This window comes from Anomaloglossus baeobatrachus, chromosome 5 (genome assembly GCF_048569485.1).
Source record: "Anomaloglossus baeobatrachus isolate aAnoBae1 chromosome 5, aAnoBae1.hap1, whole genome shotgun sequence".
Taxonomy (NCBI): Eukaryota; Metazoa; Chordata; class Amphibia; order Anura; family Aromobatidae; genus Anomaloglossus; species Anomaloglossus baeobatrachus.
This window is the reverse complement of record NC_134357.1, coordinates 240649281-240666666: the sequence shown is the minus strand read 5'-3', so window position 1 is coordinate 240666666 and position 17386 is coordinate 240649281. Positions and strand designations below refer to the sequence as shown.

The 17386-nt window shown below is 42.0% G+C and overlaps 1 protein-coding gene across 5 annotated transcripts; it reads left to right on the top strand.

Annotated features, from left to right (window-relative positions):
• Window positions 1-864: 864 nt before the first annotated feature.
• On the top strand, window positions 865-16494 carry LOC142311124 (gastrula zinc finger protein XlCGF66.1-like). Of its 5 annotated transcripts, XM_075349255.1 has the most exons (5): window positions 870-1066; window positions 2952-3043; window positions 12448-12618; window positions 12694-12817; window positions 15024-16492. In XM_075349255.1, the coding sequence occupies exons 2-5, from the start codon at window positions 2966-2968 to the stop codon at window positions 16082-16084; spliced, it is 1434 nt and encodes a 477-aa protein (XP_075205370.1). In that variant the 5' UTR covers window positions 870-1066; window positions 2952-2965; the 3' UTR covers window positions 16085-16492. The 5 variants fall into 5 exon arrangements, with proteins under 5 accessions (XP_075205369.1, XP_075205370.1, XP_075205373.1 ...); XM_075349254.1 differs by lacking the exon at window positions 2952-3043 and having other exon boundaries at window positions 865-1066; window positions 15024-16493; XM_075349258.1 differs by lacking the exon at window positions 870-1066 and having other exon boundaries at window positions 2956-3043; window positions 12510-12618; window positions 15024-16493.
• Window positions 16495-17386: the final 892 nt, after the last annotated feature.

Below are 17386 nucleotides of genomic sequence, written 5' to 3'. Positions count from 1 at the left end.
CCCAGCAGAGGACCGCCCCCCCCCCCGATCCCAGCACTGACCACCATCCCCAGCAGAGGACTGACCCCTCCCCCCCCCGATCCCAGCACTGACCACCATCCCCAGCAGAGGACCGCCCCCCCCCCGATCCCAGCACTGACCACCATCCCCAGCAGAGGACCGCCCCCCCCCCCCGATCCCAGCACTGACCACCATCCCCAGCAGAGGACCGCCCCCCCGATCTCAGCACTGACCACCATCCCCAGCAGAGGACCGCCCCCCCGATCCCAGCACTGACCACCATCCCCAGCAGAGGACCGCCCCCCCGATCCCAGCACTGACCATCATCCCCAGCAGAGGACCGCCCCCCCCCGATCCCAGCACTGACCACCATCCCCAGGAGAGGACCGCCCCCCCCCGATCCCAGCACTGACCACCATCCCCAGCAGAGGACCACCCCCCCCGATCCCAGCACTGACCACCATCCCCAGCAGAGGACTGACCCCTCCCCCCCCCGATCCCAGCACTGACCACCATCCCCAGCAGAGGACCGACCCCTCCCTCCCCCCGATCCCAGCACTGACCACCATCCCCAGCAGAGGACCGACCCCTCCCTCCCCGATCCCAGCACTGACCACCATCCCCAGCGGAGGACCGACCCCCCGATCCCAGCAGCACTGGCCCACAGTAGCAATGAGCCCCCTCCCAAAAGAGTTCCAGAACAGGCACACAGCATGAAGCTTACCCACACAGTGAATGAAAGAACTCCCGTTTTTAATTATGAAGACACTGACCTTGGTCTGTGCAGGAGAGAATCATAACGTGGTGTCCTGAAGTAGATGCTGCATCAGAAAACAGAAACGACAAATGGTGAGAAGGAGGAAATGACGTCACCCCGTGCAGTGAAATTAGACCACGCCCCTGACATTTGATGGTAGTGACGTCATGCCAGGAAGACGCCTGTACACTAGCATCTACCGTACCGAATCGAAGTAATGGCGCAGCTCTGCCAATGATATCTATCGATAATCGTTGTCACACTGACCCCGGAAACGATAACAGTGATCTCCAACCAGACAGCTTGCGGGTGAGTGCCCCCCACTGCTTGATTATGCCCCTCCCCCGCTGCCTGATTTTGGCCAATACTGCCTGATTGATTGTGCCCTAACCACCACTAACACTGCCCGATTCTGCCACTGCGCTTCCCCCCCCTCTGTCTGATTGTGCCCTGACCCTAATAATGTCTGATTCAACCTCTCCTCCCCACACACATACTGCCTAAAGTGTGCCCCTCCCCCCCACACACACACTCTCCCTGATTTTTCCCATCCCCCCCACACACACTCTCCCTGATTGTACCCCTCCCTCCACACACACTCTCCCTGATTGTGCCCCTCCCTCCACACACACTCTCCCTGATTGTGCCCCTCCCCTCCACACACACTCTCCCTGATTGTACCCCCCCACACACACACTCTCCCTGATTGTACCCCTCCCCCCCACACACACTCTGCCTGATTGTGCCCCTCCCTCCACACACACTCTCCCTGATTGTGCCCCTCCCTCCACACACACTCTCCCTGATTGTGCCCCTCCCTCCACACACACTCTCCCTGATTGTGCCCCTCCCCTCCACACACACTCTCCCTGATTGTACCCCCCCACACACACACTCTCCCTGATTGTACCCCTCCCCCCCACACACACTCTGCCTGATTGTAACCCACACACACACACACTCTCTGCCTGATTCAGCTTCTCCTCCCCACACACACTGCCTTAGTGTGTCCCTTCCCACACACACTGCCTGATTGTGGCCCTCCTCCTACACACACACACAGTGTGCCTCTCCTCCCCCTTACCACACACACACACACACACACAGTGTGCCCCTTACCACACACACACACAGTGTGCCCCTCCCCCCCTTACCACACACAGTGTGCCCCTCCCCCCCTTACCACACACAGTGTGCCCCTCCCCCCCTTACCACACACAGTGTGCCCCTCCCCCCCTTACCACACACAGTGTGCCCCTCCCCCCCTTACCACACAGAGTGTGCCCCTCCCCACTTACCACACAGAGTGTGCCCCTCCCCCCCTTACCACACAGAGTGTGCCCCTCCCCCCCCCTTACCACCCACAGAGTGTGCCCCTCCCCCCTTACCACCCACAGAGTGTGCCCCTCCCCCCCTTACCACACACAGTGTGCCCCTCCCACCTTAGAACACACACACAGAGTGTGCCCCTCCCCCCCTTGACACACACACACACTCCTTGATTGTGCTGTGTAAACTAAGGCGGGCTTTGCACGCTGCAACATCAGTAACAATGTGTTACCGATGCTGCAGCGATAGTCCCGCCCCCGTCGCACGTGCGATATCTAGTGAAAGCTGCCGTAGCGATTATTATCGCTACGGCAGCTTCACACGCACATACCTGCCGTGCGACGTCCCTCTGGCCGGCGACCCGCCTCCTTCCTTAGGGGGGCGGGCTGTGCGGCGGCACAGCGACAGCAGGCGGCCAATAGGAGCGGAGGAGTGGAGATGAGCAGGATGTAAACCTCCCGCCCACCTCCGTCCTTCTCATTGCAGCCGGCGGCAGGTAAGGTGATAATCCTCGCTCCTGCGGCTTCACACACAGCGATGTGCGCTGCCGCTGGAGCGAGGCACTACATCGTACCTGTCGCACAATCGGCATTATGGAAATGTCAGAGGCTGCAGCGATGATACGATAACGACGCTTTTGCGCTCGTTCATTGTATCAAAAAGGTTTTACACGTTGCGATATCGACTGCGACGCCGGATGTGCGTCACTTTCGATTTGACCCCATCGACATCGCATGTGCAATGTCGCAACGTGCAAAGCCGCCCTAAGACCCCCGTCTTAGTAGCAGAGAAGAGTCTCTGGCATAATAAAAATGGAAAACCCCCTTGAAATGTTATTTTTACATTTTGTCATCTCTCTGACAAGAATTATTCCTGAAGATGGAAAAAGAGAGGAAGATCCCAAGTGAAAGGCTCCTAAATCTTACCCTGGAGATCATCTGCCTATTGACTGGAAAGGTGAGGCATTTTGAGGATGGTTCCCCCATGCCATTCCTCTTATGTCTGGAACTCCATGACGTCTCGCTATAGCTGAGGAGCACCGTGGCATCTCACATGTCTAATACACACAGATAATGAACAGCTACAGACTGGTTGGATCAAAGAAATGAAAGGAAATCCAAATGACATTTACACTCATCTGAAAGTGGTGTACGGAAATGTTCACATGTAAGAATTGTGGTGGAAATGAATGCCATTCATCTGGAAGGGTTCCTTCTGCAGCAGGCACATATAGGTGTGCTGCATTCAAATAAAAAGGCCCTGACTATGGGACTCTTGACCTGAACTTGACAGCACTTAGGCTTAAAGGTGTCTGGCGAGCTTTGGCCAGGAGATGCATAGGCTGAGCTCAGATGTCGAGCTTGTGCCGGGAGACGCGTAGGCTGTGCATGAAACACGGATGTGTGAGTCCAGTTTTTTCCTAGGCTGGTTTTAGATGGTCCGTGTATACACCACCATGCGTGGAGTGAATAGGAGTCTCTTGAACTAAACTGACAACTACATTGACGTTTATGAGACCCGCAGTCAGTCCGGGCATTGTGATCTCTATACGGACCTTGTCAGAGTCTTGCTTTGAGAGGGCACGTGATCACGTGATGGACAGATAGGTACAGTAACACAATCAGAAACAAAGATTCAAAAAATGAGTATAAAAGCTCTTAAATTATTGTATATTCATTAAAATAATATAATACAATATTATATCAAAAGCAAGATTGCCAATCCATCAAGTCTGTAAACCGTAATATACCTGCACTTCTAGTAAAAATCTGTGTTTTTATTAATTATATTTAGAAACAAATATTTATTTTGTTCCAAAATTGAACTCTAACACCATCTAGTGGTAGAATAAATTATCTTCACATAAATATATTCAAAATGTCGCATTAATTATAAGAAAAAATTGTAGAAAAGAACTTAGTGCAAAAAGGTGTTTAGTAAAACATAATATACCTGCACTTATAATAAAAATCAGTTAGCGTTTAATATTTATATTTAGCGACACTGACATTATGTATTATTCTAGAATTGAATTCTACCATCAGCTAGTGGTATAATAAATTATCAGCTCATAAATATGTTTAAAATGACACATTAAATATAAAGAAAATTAACTTAGTGCAAAAAATATAAAAAAATCCTTAGAAAAATTGCTAGATGAGGGGGCCCATCTAGGGTTAATTACAAGCAAGCAGAAAGAATTTTTCTATCCTACATGTCCGCTCACACCTCTACTACATGCCTTACCTAAGTCCCACAAAGACTCATTCCCACCCAAATTTAGACCGATAATCTCAGTTATTGGGTCTATAACCGAACACCTCTCTGAGTGGCTTGACGAGCACCTGCAGTTTTTAGCCAAAGCGTCCCCAAGCTATATCCAGGACAGTAAGCATGTCCTGAATATTCTGTCCCATATACAGTGGCGGAGTGATTGGAGTTGGATTTTTTTTTTTTTTAACTTCGTTTTATTAACAATTTCAAACATGGTACAACTGACATTTGCCATATAAAGATAGCTCAGTATATAGATAGTAATATTTAAATATAACAATAAACAGTCATATAAAGTCCATAATATCTTTAGCACTTAAGATAGAACAATGTTATTATCCATACTACTTATCGTTTGCATATATATCTAATTTTATATTGAGCATAAGAACAGCTGTAACTATCAGCATGACCATATTTTGAAAACAAGATAGAAAGAGGAATAGAAAAAGGAAGAAACAAAGAACAACAGCAGCCACATTGCATTATTATACCTCAATATACCATTGGACAGTGTTTCATATCCCAACATCTAACGGGAACCACCATTATCCGCATAATCTCCCTCAAACCTCCGCAAGTGTGTCTGGAGAAGAATTCCACAAACCCCAGATTTTGTTACATTTTCCCGGGCACCCCCTATTATAATATACCACCCGCTCATAGACTATGGTTGCATTGACTAGTTTAACCCAGGACCGCACAGTTGGATTTGAATCTCCCATCCACCTCAGAGCTATTCATTTCTTAGCCAGAAACAATGCCTCTCTGAGGAATATTGTCATGCAATGATCCCAGGACTCTTCCTCCACCACCCCAAACAGGCATATCAAAGGGTCACACAAAACAGGAATCGACACAATCGATGTCAGCAGAGATGTCACTCCCCGCCAGTACGAAGATATATTGGGACAGCTCCAAATCAGATGTATGAAATTTGCCCCTGAGAGATGACATCTCGGGCACTCCGATGTACGAGAACGGCCCATACTAAATAATCGAGTTGGAGTAAGGTATGCCTGGTGGACAATGTAGCATTAAATCAACCTATTATTAACCGAAGGGGATACCGCAGTCGGAGATTCCAATATCTCTTCCCATTCCTCTCCCTGTAGAGAGGGAATTAGAGATTTCCATCTATCCTGGGCTGGCAAGGGGTCCGATTCCACCCCCACCAACAACAGATTTGAGTTGGATTTCTTGTGATGTACAAACATTATATACATCCATTCCCCACTATCTGGCCATACTGGCTTTGAAAAAACAAATGGAGAGATATTCGGAATATGCTCCTGACCTACACAATTATATTCTTGAAGTCACCACTTTCCTATTAAAAAACAACTATTTTTCTTTCCTGGGCAATTATTATCTGCAGCAACAAGGATGTTCTATGGGCGCTAGGTTTTCACCCTCGCTCGCAAATATTTTCATGTTTTGGTGGGAGGAGTTTATTTTTAATTTTTCAAATCCATTTTTTTCAGATATTGTTATCTATCTGAGATTTATTGACGATATACTAATGGTCTGGCGAAGTACTGATGATAAGGCCACATATTTCTTTTCTTATATCGCCAATAATCCTCATCATTTATCCTTCACCCACCTACATGAAAAAAGTGAAATTAACTTCCTCGACATGACCCTCACTGGTAATATCAATAGGGGGATTGTTGACTGCAGATTATATCGCAAACCGTCTGCGGGCAATTCTCTATTGCATGCCAATAGCTGCCACCCCAGGCATGTAATAGAGAATATACCCACTGGCAAGTATATTAGAGCCTAACCAGGAAACCTTGGAAAAAGAATTTGAGTTGGTTGACAAAAGATTTTTAGCACGGGGCTATTCAAAAAACACTCTAGAAAGAGCAAAGATCAAAACTCACCAGAGGGAGCGTTCGGATTATCTCCAATTTAATAAAAATAAAAACACAAATAATCTCCATTCTGGATCTGACTGCCTTTTGCCCCTAGTGTTTTCCACCAGCTACAGCAAAAATTACCACCAAATAGTAGGAATAATAAAAAAAAATACCTTCTTATTTTGGCAGCAGACGAGACTCTATTTAAAATCCTAGATGTAGGGGTTAAATTCGTCTCAAAGAGAAACACAACACTGGGAGCGTTAATTTCACCAAGTGACCATAAAAATAAAATGTCCCAAAATAAAAATAAAAAAACTGCTGAAAAACAGGTGGATGTACTGCGGGCAACTGGCTGTCAACAGTGGGATCTTATAAATGTGGCCACAAAACCTGTGGGCTTTGCAAATACATGGTTAGTACCAATAATTTTACATCATATTCCAATGGAAACATTTTTTATATAAACTCACTGATTAATTGTGGTACTAGCAATGTTATTTATTTGATTTCATGCGTTAAATGTCATCTGCAGTATATAGGCAGCACGACACGCACGTTGAGAAAGAGGCTGAACACATATATGGCGCTAATAACGCAACCACTAGAGGATTATCTGGAGCATCGCAGCACTTTCTCAATGTGCATGCGGGCAACATGGATTCACTGCAGGTTAATGCAATTGAGAAAGTGCATCTGCCAAGAAGAGGCGGTAATCGTAAAGATATTCTTTGTTGCAAGGAAATTAAGTGGATCTTTACAATGGACACTAGAACTCCTCTGGGTATGAATTTAAAAAAAGATATGCTCTATGTATATTGATAAGACTACTTCATTCCCTTGGGAGTGAACTACTCCAATTAATCACCTTGAACCTGTGCAGTCTTCCCTGATTCCATGTCCCATTTCATGTCTTTTTAATCACTCTGTCAGTGTCCATTTACTAGAGACAGACTAAGAACTACTCTGTTCGAAACGCGTCCTCTCACCTGTATTCCCTATGAATTCATGATGGAAAATTTTTTAACTTGAACATGAAATTAAGAAAGAATGAATTTTTAAACTATTTTGGACCTGATTGCTGGATTCCTACCCTACCATTAGTGCAAAAAAAGTATTCAGTCAGACCCTGTTGCCTCAACACATGTTTCGTGCTACTACTTCATCAGGAGGCACCTCCTGATGAAGTAGTAGCACGAAACATGTGTCGAGGCAACAGGGTCTGACCAAATACCTTTTTTGCACTAAGTAAGTTCTTTTCTACAATTTTTTCTTATAATTATTGCGACATTTTGAATATATTTATGTGAAGATAATTTATTCTCCCACTAGATGGTGTTAGAGTTCAATTTTGGAACAAAATAAATATTTTAGTGTTTGTAAATATAATTAATAAAAACACTGATTTTTACTATAAGTGCAGGTATATTACGGTTTACAGACTTGATGGATTGGCAATCTTGCTTTTGATATAATATTGTATTATATTGTTTTGTATTTTTAATTAAAATACAATAAATTAAGAGCTTTTCTACTCATTTTTTGAAACTTTGTTTCTGATTGTGTTATTGGTTAAGGGGTTTAGCTCATTATTTTATGATATTTTTGAATAATTGATTGACAGATAGGTACAGGTCAGATTTTAATTCTCTGGAAATGGAAATATGCCTTGAACCACATTTTAAATCTTGAAAGCCATAATTTATACAAATATATAATGTCATAGGACCATGCTCCGCTAATGTAGATGTGACAACGCCTCACTGTATCGTATTCATAAAGCTTTGTCGGATCCATGAACACTGTTGTTTTTTGTTTTTTTACATGCAGCGCTTCATGCTCTTACTGAAAATCTCCTAATTTTGTAATTTCAGATTGCACAGATCTTTATCATTTGGAATTGTTAGGCTATGTTCACACAAGACATTTTTGCAGCATTTTTTTTCCTGACCAAAACCTGACTAAAACCTGATCTTGTGGCAGGATGTCTCCTGGGAGTCATCTGCGTTTTTTGTGGGGTTTTTTACAGTGGTTTTTTTTCTGTGCTGTCAAAACCAGCAAGGGTTCAAGAGTACCCGAGTGCTGGGCCAGGCCGGGCCGGAATTGACCTGGATCCAGCACTCGGGTAGTAAAAAAAAAAAAAAAAGTATAAAGAAAAAAAAAAGAAGTAAAGCAAGCGTGCTATACTTACCATTTTCTGGTAGATGCTAGACTGAATGGGCTCCTTCCAGGTATGAGATCATTCAATAGGCCCCTATCACATGGGGGCAGGGGGGGTGAAGCGTGATTGTAGTGGAAGGGAGAAAACATCGCCAAGCTCACTAACAAGCAGTTCACGCCCACTGACCCAGCTGGTCATGCCCACTAACCTGGAAGGAGCTCATACATTCTAGGATCATCCATACGTGCTCCCACGGCCCTTCCTACTTCCCGTGCCGCTCATTAGCCTCATGCATATCCACTGCTTCTCTACGCCCCCCACTGGAGTCTGTGGGTCTATCATAAATAAATAATGACATAAGGTCCCCACATATTTTGATACCCAGCACAGAAAGCCTACAGCGACAGGCTGCAGCCCCCAGCTGTGTGCTTTATCTTGGCAGGGTATCAAAATAAGAGGGACCCCAGGCTGAAATTTTAATTTTTTTTAAATAAATAAGAAAAAAAAACACAAAAACAGCGTGCAAATACCCAGCGAAGATAAAGCCCACAACTGGGGGCTGGTATTCTCAGGTTGGAGAGACTCAGCCTAAAACTATCAGCCTGCAGCCGCCCAGGATTGTCGCATCCATTAGATGCGACAATCCCAGCAGTTTACCTGGCTCTTCCCGAATTGCTCTGGTGCAGTGGGAATCGGGGTAATAAGGGGTTAATCACAGTCCACAGCTGTCACTAAGCCCTAGATTGGTAATGGCAGGCGTCTATGAGACACCCCCATCACCAATCTGTAAGTGAAAATAAATAAACACAAACACCGAAAAAATCCTTTATTTGAAATAAAATGCAAAAAGCCCCCTCTTTCACCACTTTATTAACCCCATAATCACCCCTGCAGGTCCAACGTAATCCACACGAGGTCCCATGGCGATTCAGCTTTGCTACATGTGAAGATCACAGCACGCAGCCATAAAACAGAACTGCCCGCTGTGAGCTCCAGAGAATGAATGAGCCGCACGATCAGTGGTCACTTCACTCAGGTGATTTCCGGTCACAGCTGGCCATACATGTGATCGTAAATAGCCTGACTGAGGTCACCGCTGAATGCGCGGCTCACTCATTCTTTGTATACATCTGCAGACCAGGTCTGTGATTGGTTGAAGTCAGATGCTGGGGGTGCGTCTATATATAAGAATAAGGCTGCACATCAAACTTAGATAATGGTATAATGCCTCAAGCATATGGAAAAATATTGGAATATACAATGAAAAATGCTACTTGCTAATTTGAACATGTGAATAATGAATTGCATACCTGCCATGAATATTAGGAAAAAGGAGATATTTAGCAATCGCATTGATCAATGTAACTGAGCCCCAAGGCCTCGTCAAGGCATATCTCTATATTGGGGTCCCTAGCTCTGTGACCCTAACTGTGTGTCATCTCATTGCAATTAAAAACTGCTGTGGGTGGAGAGGGGTAACTAAGGACTTTCTTATATAGGAGATGGAAAAAACATGGCCGAAAGGGGCGGAGCTGTGTTCACATTCAGAAAAAAAACTACATATAACTGAATAGGATAACTGAAGTGAGCACTAATATATATATATATATGAGTGCAAGCCAAAAATACATACTATATATAAGAATAAGGCTGCACATCAAACTTAGATAATGGTATAATGCCTCAAGCATATGGAAAAATATTGGAATATACAATGAAAAATGCTACTTGCTAATTTGAACATGTGAATAATGAATTGCATACCTGCCATGAATATTAGGAAAAAGGAGATATTTAGCAATCGCATTGATCAATGTAACTGAGCCCCAAGGCCTCGTCAAGGCATATCTCTATATTGGGGTCCCTAGCTCTGTGACCCTAACTGTGTGTCATCTCATTGCAATTAAAAACTGCTGTGGGTGGAGAGGGGTAACTAAGGACTTTCTTATATAGGAGAGAGAATAGTATGTATTTTTGGCTTGCACTCATATATATATATATATATTAGTGCTCACTTCAGTTATCCTATTCAGTTATATGTAGTTTTTTTTCTGAATGTGAACACAGCTCCGCCCCTTTCGGCCATGTTTTTTCCATCTCCTATATAAGAAAGTCCTTAGTTACCCCTCTCCACCCACAGCAGTTTTTAATTGCAATGAGATGACACACAGTTAGGGTCACAGAGCTAGGGACCCCAATATAGAGATATGCCTTGACGAGGCCTTGGGGCTCAGTTACATTGATCAATGCGATTGCTAAATATCTCCTTTTTCCTAATATTCATGGCAGGTATGCAATTCATTATTCACATGTTCAAATTAGCAAGTAGCATTTTTCATTGTATATTCCAATATTTTTCCATATGCTTGAGGCATTATACCATTATCTAAGTTTGATGTGCAGCCTTATTCTTATATATAGTATGTATTTTTGGCTTGCACTCATATATATATATATATATATATTAGTGCTCACTTCAGTTATCCTATTCAGTTATATGTAGTTTTTTTTCTGAATGTGAACACAGCTCCGCCCCTTTCGGCCATGTTTTTTCCATCTCCTATATAAGAAAGTCCTTAGTTACCCCTCTCCACCCACAGCAGTTTTTAATTGCAATGAGATGACACACAGTTAGCGTCACAGAGCTAGGGACCCCAATATAGAGATATGCCTTGACGAGGCCTTGGGGCTCAGTTACATTGATCAATGCGATTGCTAAATATCTCCTTTTTCCTAATATTCATGGCAGGTATGCAATTCATTATTCACATGTTCAAATTAGCAAGTAGCATTTTTCATTGTATATTCCAATATTTTTCCATATGCTTGAGGCATTATACCATTATCTAAGTTTGATGTGCAGCCTTATTCTTATATATAGTATGTATTTTTGGCTTGCACTCATATATATATATATATATTAGTGCTCACTTCAGTTATCCTATTCAGTTATATGTAGTTTTTTTTCTGAATGTGAACACAGCTCCGCCCCTTTCGGCCATGTTTTTTCCATCTCCTATATAAGAAAGTCCTTAGTTACCCCTCTCCACCCACAGCAGTTTTTAATTGCAATGAGATGACACACAGTTAGCGTCACAGAGCTAGGGACCCCAATATAGAGATATGCCTTGACGAGGCCTTGGGGCTCAGTTACATTGATCAATGCGATTGCTAAATATCTCCTTTTTCCTAATATTCATGGCAGGTATGCAATTCATTATTCACATGTTCAAATTAGCAAGTAGCATTTTTCATTGTATATTCCAATATTTTTCCATATGCTTGAGGCATTATACCATTATCTAAGTTTGATGTGCAGCCTTATTCTTATATATAGTATGTATTTTTAGCTTGCACTCATATATATATATATATATATTAGTGCTCACTTCAGTTATCCTATTCAGCTGGGGGTGCGTCTGACTGCAACCAATCACAGATGAAAGCAGTGAATATATAATTAGCAGGGAAGTGGAGGAGCCGCGGGAGCGTACAGCTGCTATTTAAGTGTCGGCCAGATACACTGCATCAATTCCAGGCCTAACCGGGTTTTTTATTAACATCGTTAGACCCGCTGATCCAGGGTATCTGCGAGTCCACCTGTCACTAGGGTGAAAACCGCAGCAAAAGCACTGAAAAGAATTGACATATTCATTCTTTTCATAACACAGCAAAACTGGAGGTATTTCACAAAACCATCAGGAAAAAATCCTGATGTGTTTGTGTGCATGAGATTTCAGAAATCTCATAGACTTTTGTGGGACTGTAAAAAGCAGCATTTTATTAGCATGGATTTGCATGAAACCAAGGCAAATCTGCAGCTAAAAAACGCCCAATGTGAACATAGCCATAGAGGTCTGGGATAAAAGGACAACAGGCAAGAAAGCAGGCATCGATGTATATCTCAATCTGCTTTCTCAATGCTAAGATCCCACTGACAATGGGATAATTACAGCCTTGGAAAATATGGATCCATTTAGTGTCTGCACTTTAGAAACTTGATCAAGATATTTAGAGATGATGTATAGCTCTGGAAATTATTATTGTATTTCCATACATAGGAATACATTGAGACAAGGGTGATTGATCAACCTGACACCAGCTGCGCCTCCTCTGTTCCCAGAGATCAGGGCAAAACACAACGTACAACCCACCTGTTCCCTCTTCTTCACCCTCCAATGGAGAAGATCCTGGAACTCGCCAACAAGATCATTGAGCTTCTAACTGGAGAGGTGAGCGCTGCTGGGAATACTGGGATGTTATATCTGCAAGGCTCTGAATAATGACTGTATCATTGTATGTCTCAGATTTCTATAAGATGTCAGGATGTCGCCGTCCATTTCTCCATGGAGGAGTGGGAATACATAGAAGAACACAAGGATCAATACAAGGACGTCATGATGGAGAATTGCCAGCCCCCCACATTAACAGGTAACACCTATAATAATTGAGAGCTAAAATAGTATAAATAACGGACATGAGCAAAAGTATATTATGTAGGGACAATCTTATTTTAAACACCTTTTTGCATTCAAGTGATTTGGTGCGTACAGTGAAGTACACAGCCGTGCAATCGCCATAGACCAGTTTTGGGTCATACAGAAGCAGTGGAGCCATGTCTGGAGTAGTCTTTCAGTGATTGCATGCTGTGTGATTGGGCCAAAATAATATTAGACATTTTAGTCAATTTTACATTTCATAGTTCACAGTACCAGTTTGCTGGAAGGAATGGCTGGGCATAAAATAAAGATCCATAAAGACATGAGTGACGTGTAGAAATGCTAATAACCCGCACAGAGCCCCTACCGTGACTCCATCAAAACCTTTGGGATTAATTGAAGTGTCAGTTAAAAGCCAGAACTTCTCATCCAACCATTACTCTGTTAGCTGAATGTCCTACAGACACTCCTAAACCTTGTGCGGAGACCTTCCCAGTGGCCACTGTAGACCATATAGTGAGTTCTGTACCAGCCTGAGCTATAGGAATTTATTCAAACGTGTATGTTGCTGCATCTATTTTAACAATTCTTATAGAAAATTATACATAGTTTAAGTTTATGATAAAAGTAATGGTAAAACACTAGGTTCACAAAAGATTAAAATTAGGGATGAGCGACTCAGGTAAGATTCCAATTCACCTGTTCAGTTTGATTTTACCAGGAAATTAAATTCACGGAAAAAAAACTTCTCTCCGAATTGAATGTCTCAAGACCCCAGAGCATAATAAACGTATAATGGGGGAAAAAATTAAAAAGCTCTTATACTCCTCTCTCTAACTTTTTACTGTCCAGTCCCCCATGCCTCCGTTTGCTTCACATCTCCAACCCAGGGATCGCTTTAAGTCGGGGCTTATGGGCGCGAGCAATTTCTGGCATTACCTCTGCATACGCAGTGACCACCCAAAATTGCAACCCGTTGTTCACTCTAGTAGGCCCAAGAGCGTGAGAAGTGAAGCCCCAGCCTAGAGTGAACATTTGGCCAGAAATGTGAGTCCGTGGAGGACCAGATAGCGGATATAGAGTAGCCGTAAAGGAGAGTATGTAAATTTTATTAAAAATAAACCACTTTTGCCCCTTGTCTACTGTTCAGCAAGATGGACGTCACAGCTGGCCACTATTTTGTTGAATTGACATGAATCTAATTACAAAATATACATATTTTCCATAATAAATATACAGTAGAACCTTGGTTTAAGAGTAACTTGGATTGAGAGCGTTTTGCAAGACAAGCAAAGCTTTTTATAAATTTGTAACTTGGTTTAAGAGCAATGCTTTACAAGAAGAACAAAAACTGACCGATTATACATCTGGTTCTGTCCTTTCACCGCGCTCTGACCCACTCTGGAGGTAACTTTCTGTATATATGTACTGTATACAGTATACCATTGTACAGTATACTACTGTACTCTTTCTACTAACCAGTGCAGCACATTACATGTACTGTACCTCCCACACACCAACAAATCTATTGTAAGCTAAAGTGCAGTTTAAGTTGTTTTTATGTTTTTACTGTACAGTATTTTGTATGTGTACTGTGATTTTATATGAATACAGTACATTATTTTGTATTACTGTAATAAGTTTATTAATACAGCAAATATTTTTGGGTTGTGGAACAAATTGTCTGTGTTTCAATTATTTATCAATTCGCTTTGATATAAGAGTAACTTGGTTTAAGAGCACACTGCCGGAACCAATTATGCTCATAATCTAAGGTTCCACTGTATACTGTAATATTCACACCCCCTAATAAAATAAATAGTGTAGTGAACCAAATAATATTAATAACTAGGGGAAGATTGTGTGAGACAATTTTGGACTATATAATGGTCAAGCACCATATAACGGACCCTACAGACAAAAAGGACTAATGTACAATAACTTATTTCCTGTATCACTGTGAGCGCCATCTTGTGGCCATTTGGGATTAATGTTATATAAATGCATATTTTAATGGAGTTTTCAATAAATTATTTTTTAAAACAATTTTGTGGTCTTTAATGCACTTTTTGTCTGTAGAGTATGTTTTCCATAATGTGGTTCTTGTCAAATTAGAGTAAACTTCTTCAATTACACTCTAATTGTTTCAATATTCCAATCAGTAACTAATTTCTTCCTACTTCCTTTCTCCCCTCCAGGTAAATGGACCTTTGCTATTAAGGAAGAACCGATCTCTTGTAATGCAGGAAATGTAACAGATCCTATTATATCACAAAATCTCCGAAAACTACCTTCTGATCATATATCTCATGGCACAACACAAAGGAAGGAAGAATCTGTTTCATGTAAGAAAGAGATTACTGAAGCAAATACTGATACCTTCTTCAATAATATAACACAATATCCAGTGCCTCATATTACATTAAAATCAATCTCATCTGTAGAAGAGAATCTGGTCAATGCAGATATGTATACAAATACCTCTCAAATTAACTATATACCTACTTACCGTAGGGACGATATGGTGCCCAATAGAGGAGTAGATCTCATTGGATCAAAGTTGTTTCCCTTTTTCAAAAAATATCAAAATACAGCTGCTACCATGAAGAAACTTACGAAGAATTATTCTATCCACCCACCCAAACAAAAAACTTTTATGTGCTCCGAATGTGGCAAGAGTTTCAAATGTAATGCTAAGTTGTCCCTCCACTTAAGAATCCACACAGGGGAAAAGCCATATTGTTGCTCCGTTTGTGGAAAAGAGTTTGCTAATGGTTCAAATATGACCAGGCACCAGAGAACTCACACGGGGGAGAAACCTTATTCCTGCTCAGACTGTGGAAAGAGTTTTACCAACAAGTCAGGCCTTGTGAAACATCAAAGAATTCACACAGGAGAGAAACCTTTTTGTTGCTCAGAATGCGGTAAATATTTTCTGTGTCGATCAAACTTAACTGCCCACCATAGATGTCACACTGGAGAGAAGCCATATTCTTGTTTCAAGTGCGGGAAAAGGTTTATAAGTAGCTCCCATCTTGTCATACATAAAAGGATTCACACAGGGGAGAAGCCGTATTCATGTCCAACTTGTGGGAAATGTTTCACCAATACTTCTGACCTCTCCAAACATCGAAGACTTCACAGGGAAGATAAACCATATTCGTGTGTGGAATGTGAGAAAAGTTTTAAGAGTACCTTTGCGTTGGCTAAACACAAGATTGTTCATACAAAGGAAGAGTCATATGCTTGTACACAATAAGAATGTTTACACAAAAATAAAGTCTCAACTATAAAACCTTATGCAACACATAAAAAAAATGTTGTAAAGTGAGAGATTGTATAACTAATATCATTAGCTTTTTAAAATGTCCTGAAAATCTAACCAATACAGCATGTAAAGAAAACCAAGGTCTCAATAAAAAAAAAGTTGTGTATGACAAGTAAGAGACCAAAAAATAGTCCCACTTTTCTGGTCGAAACTTTGAATAATTTCTTTTTATACGCTCATGTTAAATATCACAACAATGTAAGTCTATGGAGCGTCAGAGCGAGGCCCTAAAGGCTTACATTGTAAAATACATTTGTGGCTTAGGCAGAGAGTGCAACAGTGCTGCATACCAGAGCAGACGGCAGTAGGTGAATATATGGGGGGTTTCTTTTTTTAGCTCATAACAATAACTTTTTAAGGGAGTGAGCCACTGCACCCCCATGCAACCAAAAAAATTAACTAATTATTCCCACGACTGACTTGCACATCCATAAGAAAAGGAAACCCAGGGGATCTAAAGGAGGAAGCAAGGAGAAGTTTAAAAGCCAAACAATGTGTAATAAATCATGCACCCATAAGGGACAAAATATAGGCATTTTTAATGTATCCAATCACACCCTTACTGAAGGTGAAATTGTTATTAAGAGGGGATTGTTCTTTTGCTCCTCTACTGGCACCAAAACATTTGATCTAATATTTGGATATGAATGATTTTATGCGTATATTAACTCTCCAGAGGTATTTTTTTGATCTTGGCCACCCAAAAAATAGCAAAAAGATTAAGGTCATTGAAACTGTAGAGTGTACAATGGCTAGCTCCCCTGTGAGCAGTATGACCGTTGGTGTGGGGGCAATAAATCAAAACGCGTTAATGTAAAAAATTCTTGTAATTTTTATCCTCTCCATCATGGCAGCCACCTCAATACATTTATAAAAGGGGAACTCCGGCACACTACCGCCAATAAAGATAACACTCAGAAAAAAGTCTTAAATCAATTCCATTTATTTTTCAAAATTTGCATAGAAAAACTGTCCTTATGAGCATCAAAATTTGCATAGAAAAAACTGTCCTTATGAGCAAACGTTTCGACCGTATCCGATCTTCCTCAATCAGGACTTATCTTAGTGCAGGGCGTACTGATGGATATGTACTCAGAAATGCGGCACAACTGATGCAGGAACATAAAGGTAGTGAGTAAAGGGTGTAATTTCCACTGGTATATGGCTCCAATGTTCCTGAGGTCAATATCACCCCTGGCTATGGGGATGCAGTATAATCGTTACAGGAGTACA

Excerpts from the sequence above, each read along its gene's own strand:
- LOC142311124 (XM_075349254.1), top strand. The coding sequence starts at position 911 with ATGGTAGTGACGTCATGCCAGGAAGACGCCTGTACACTAGCATCTACC. Across the intron at positions 12,619-12,693 it reads TTGAGCTTCTAACTGGAGAG|ATTTCTATAAGATGTCAGGA; the intron begins GTGAGCGCTGCT and ends TGTATGTCTCAG. Across the intron at positions 12,818-15,023 it reads CCAGCCCCCCACATTAACAG|GTAAATGGACCTTTGCTATT; the intron begins GTAACACCTATA and ends TCTCCCCTCCAG.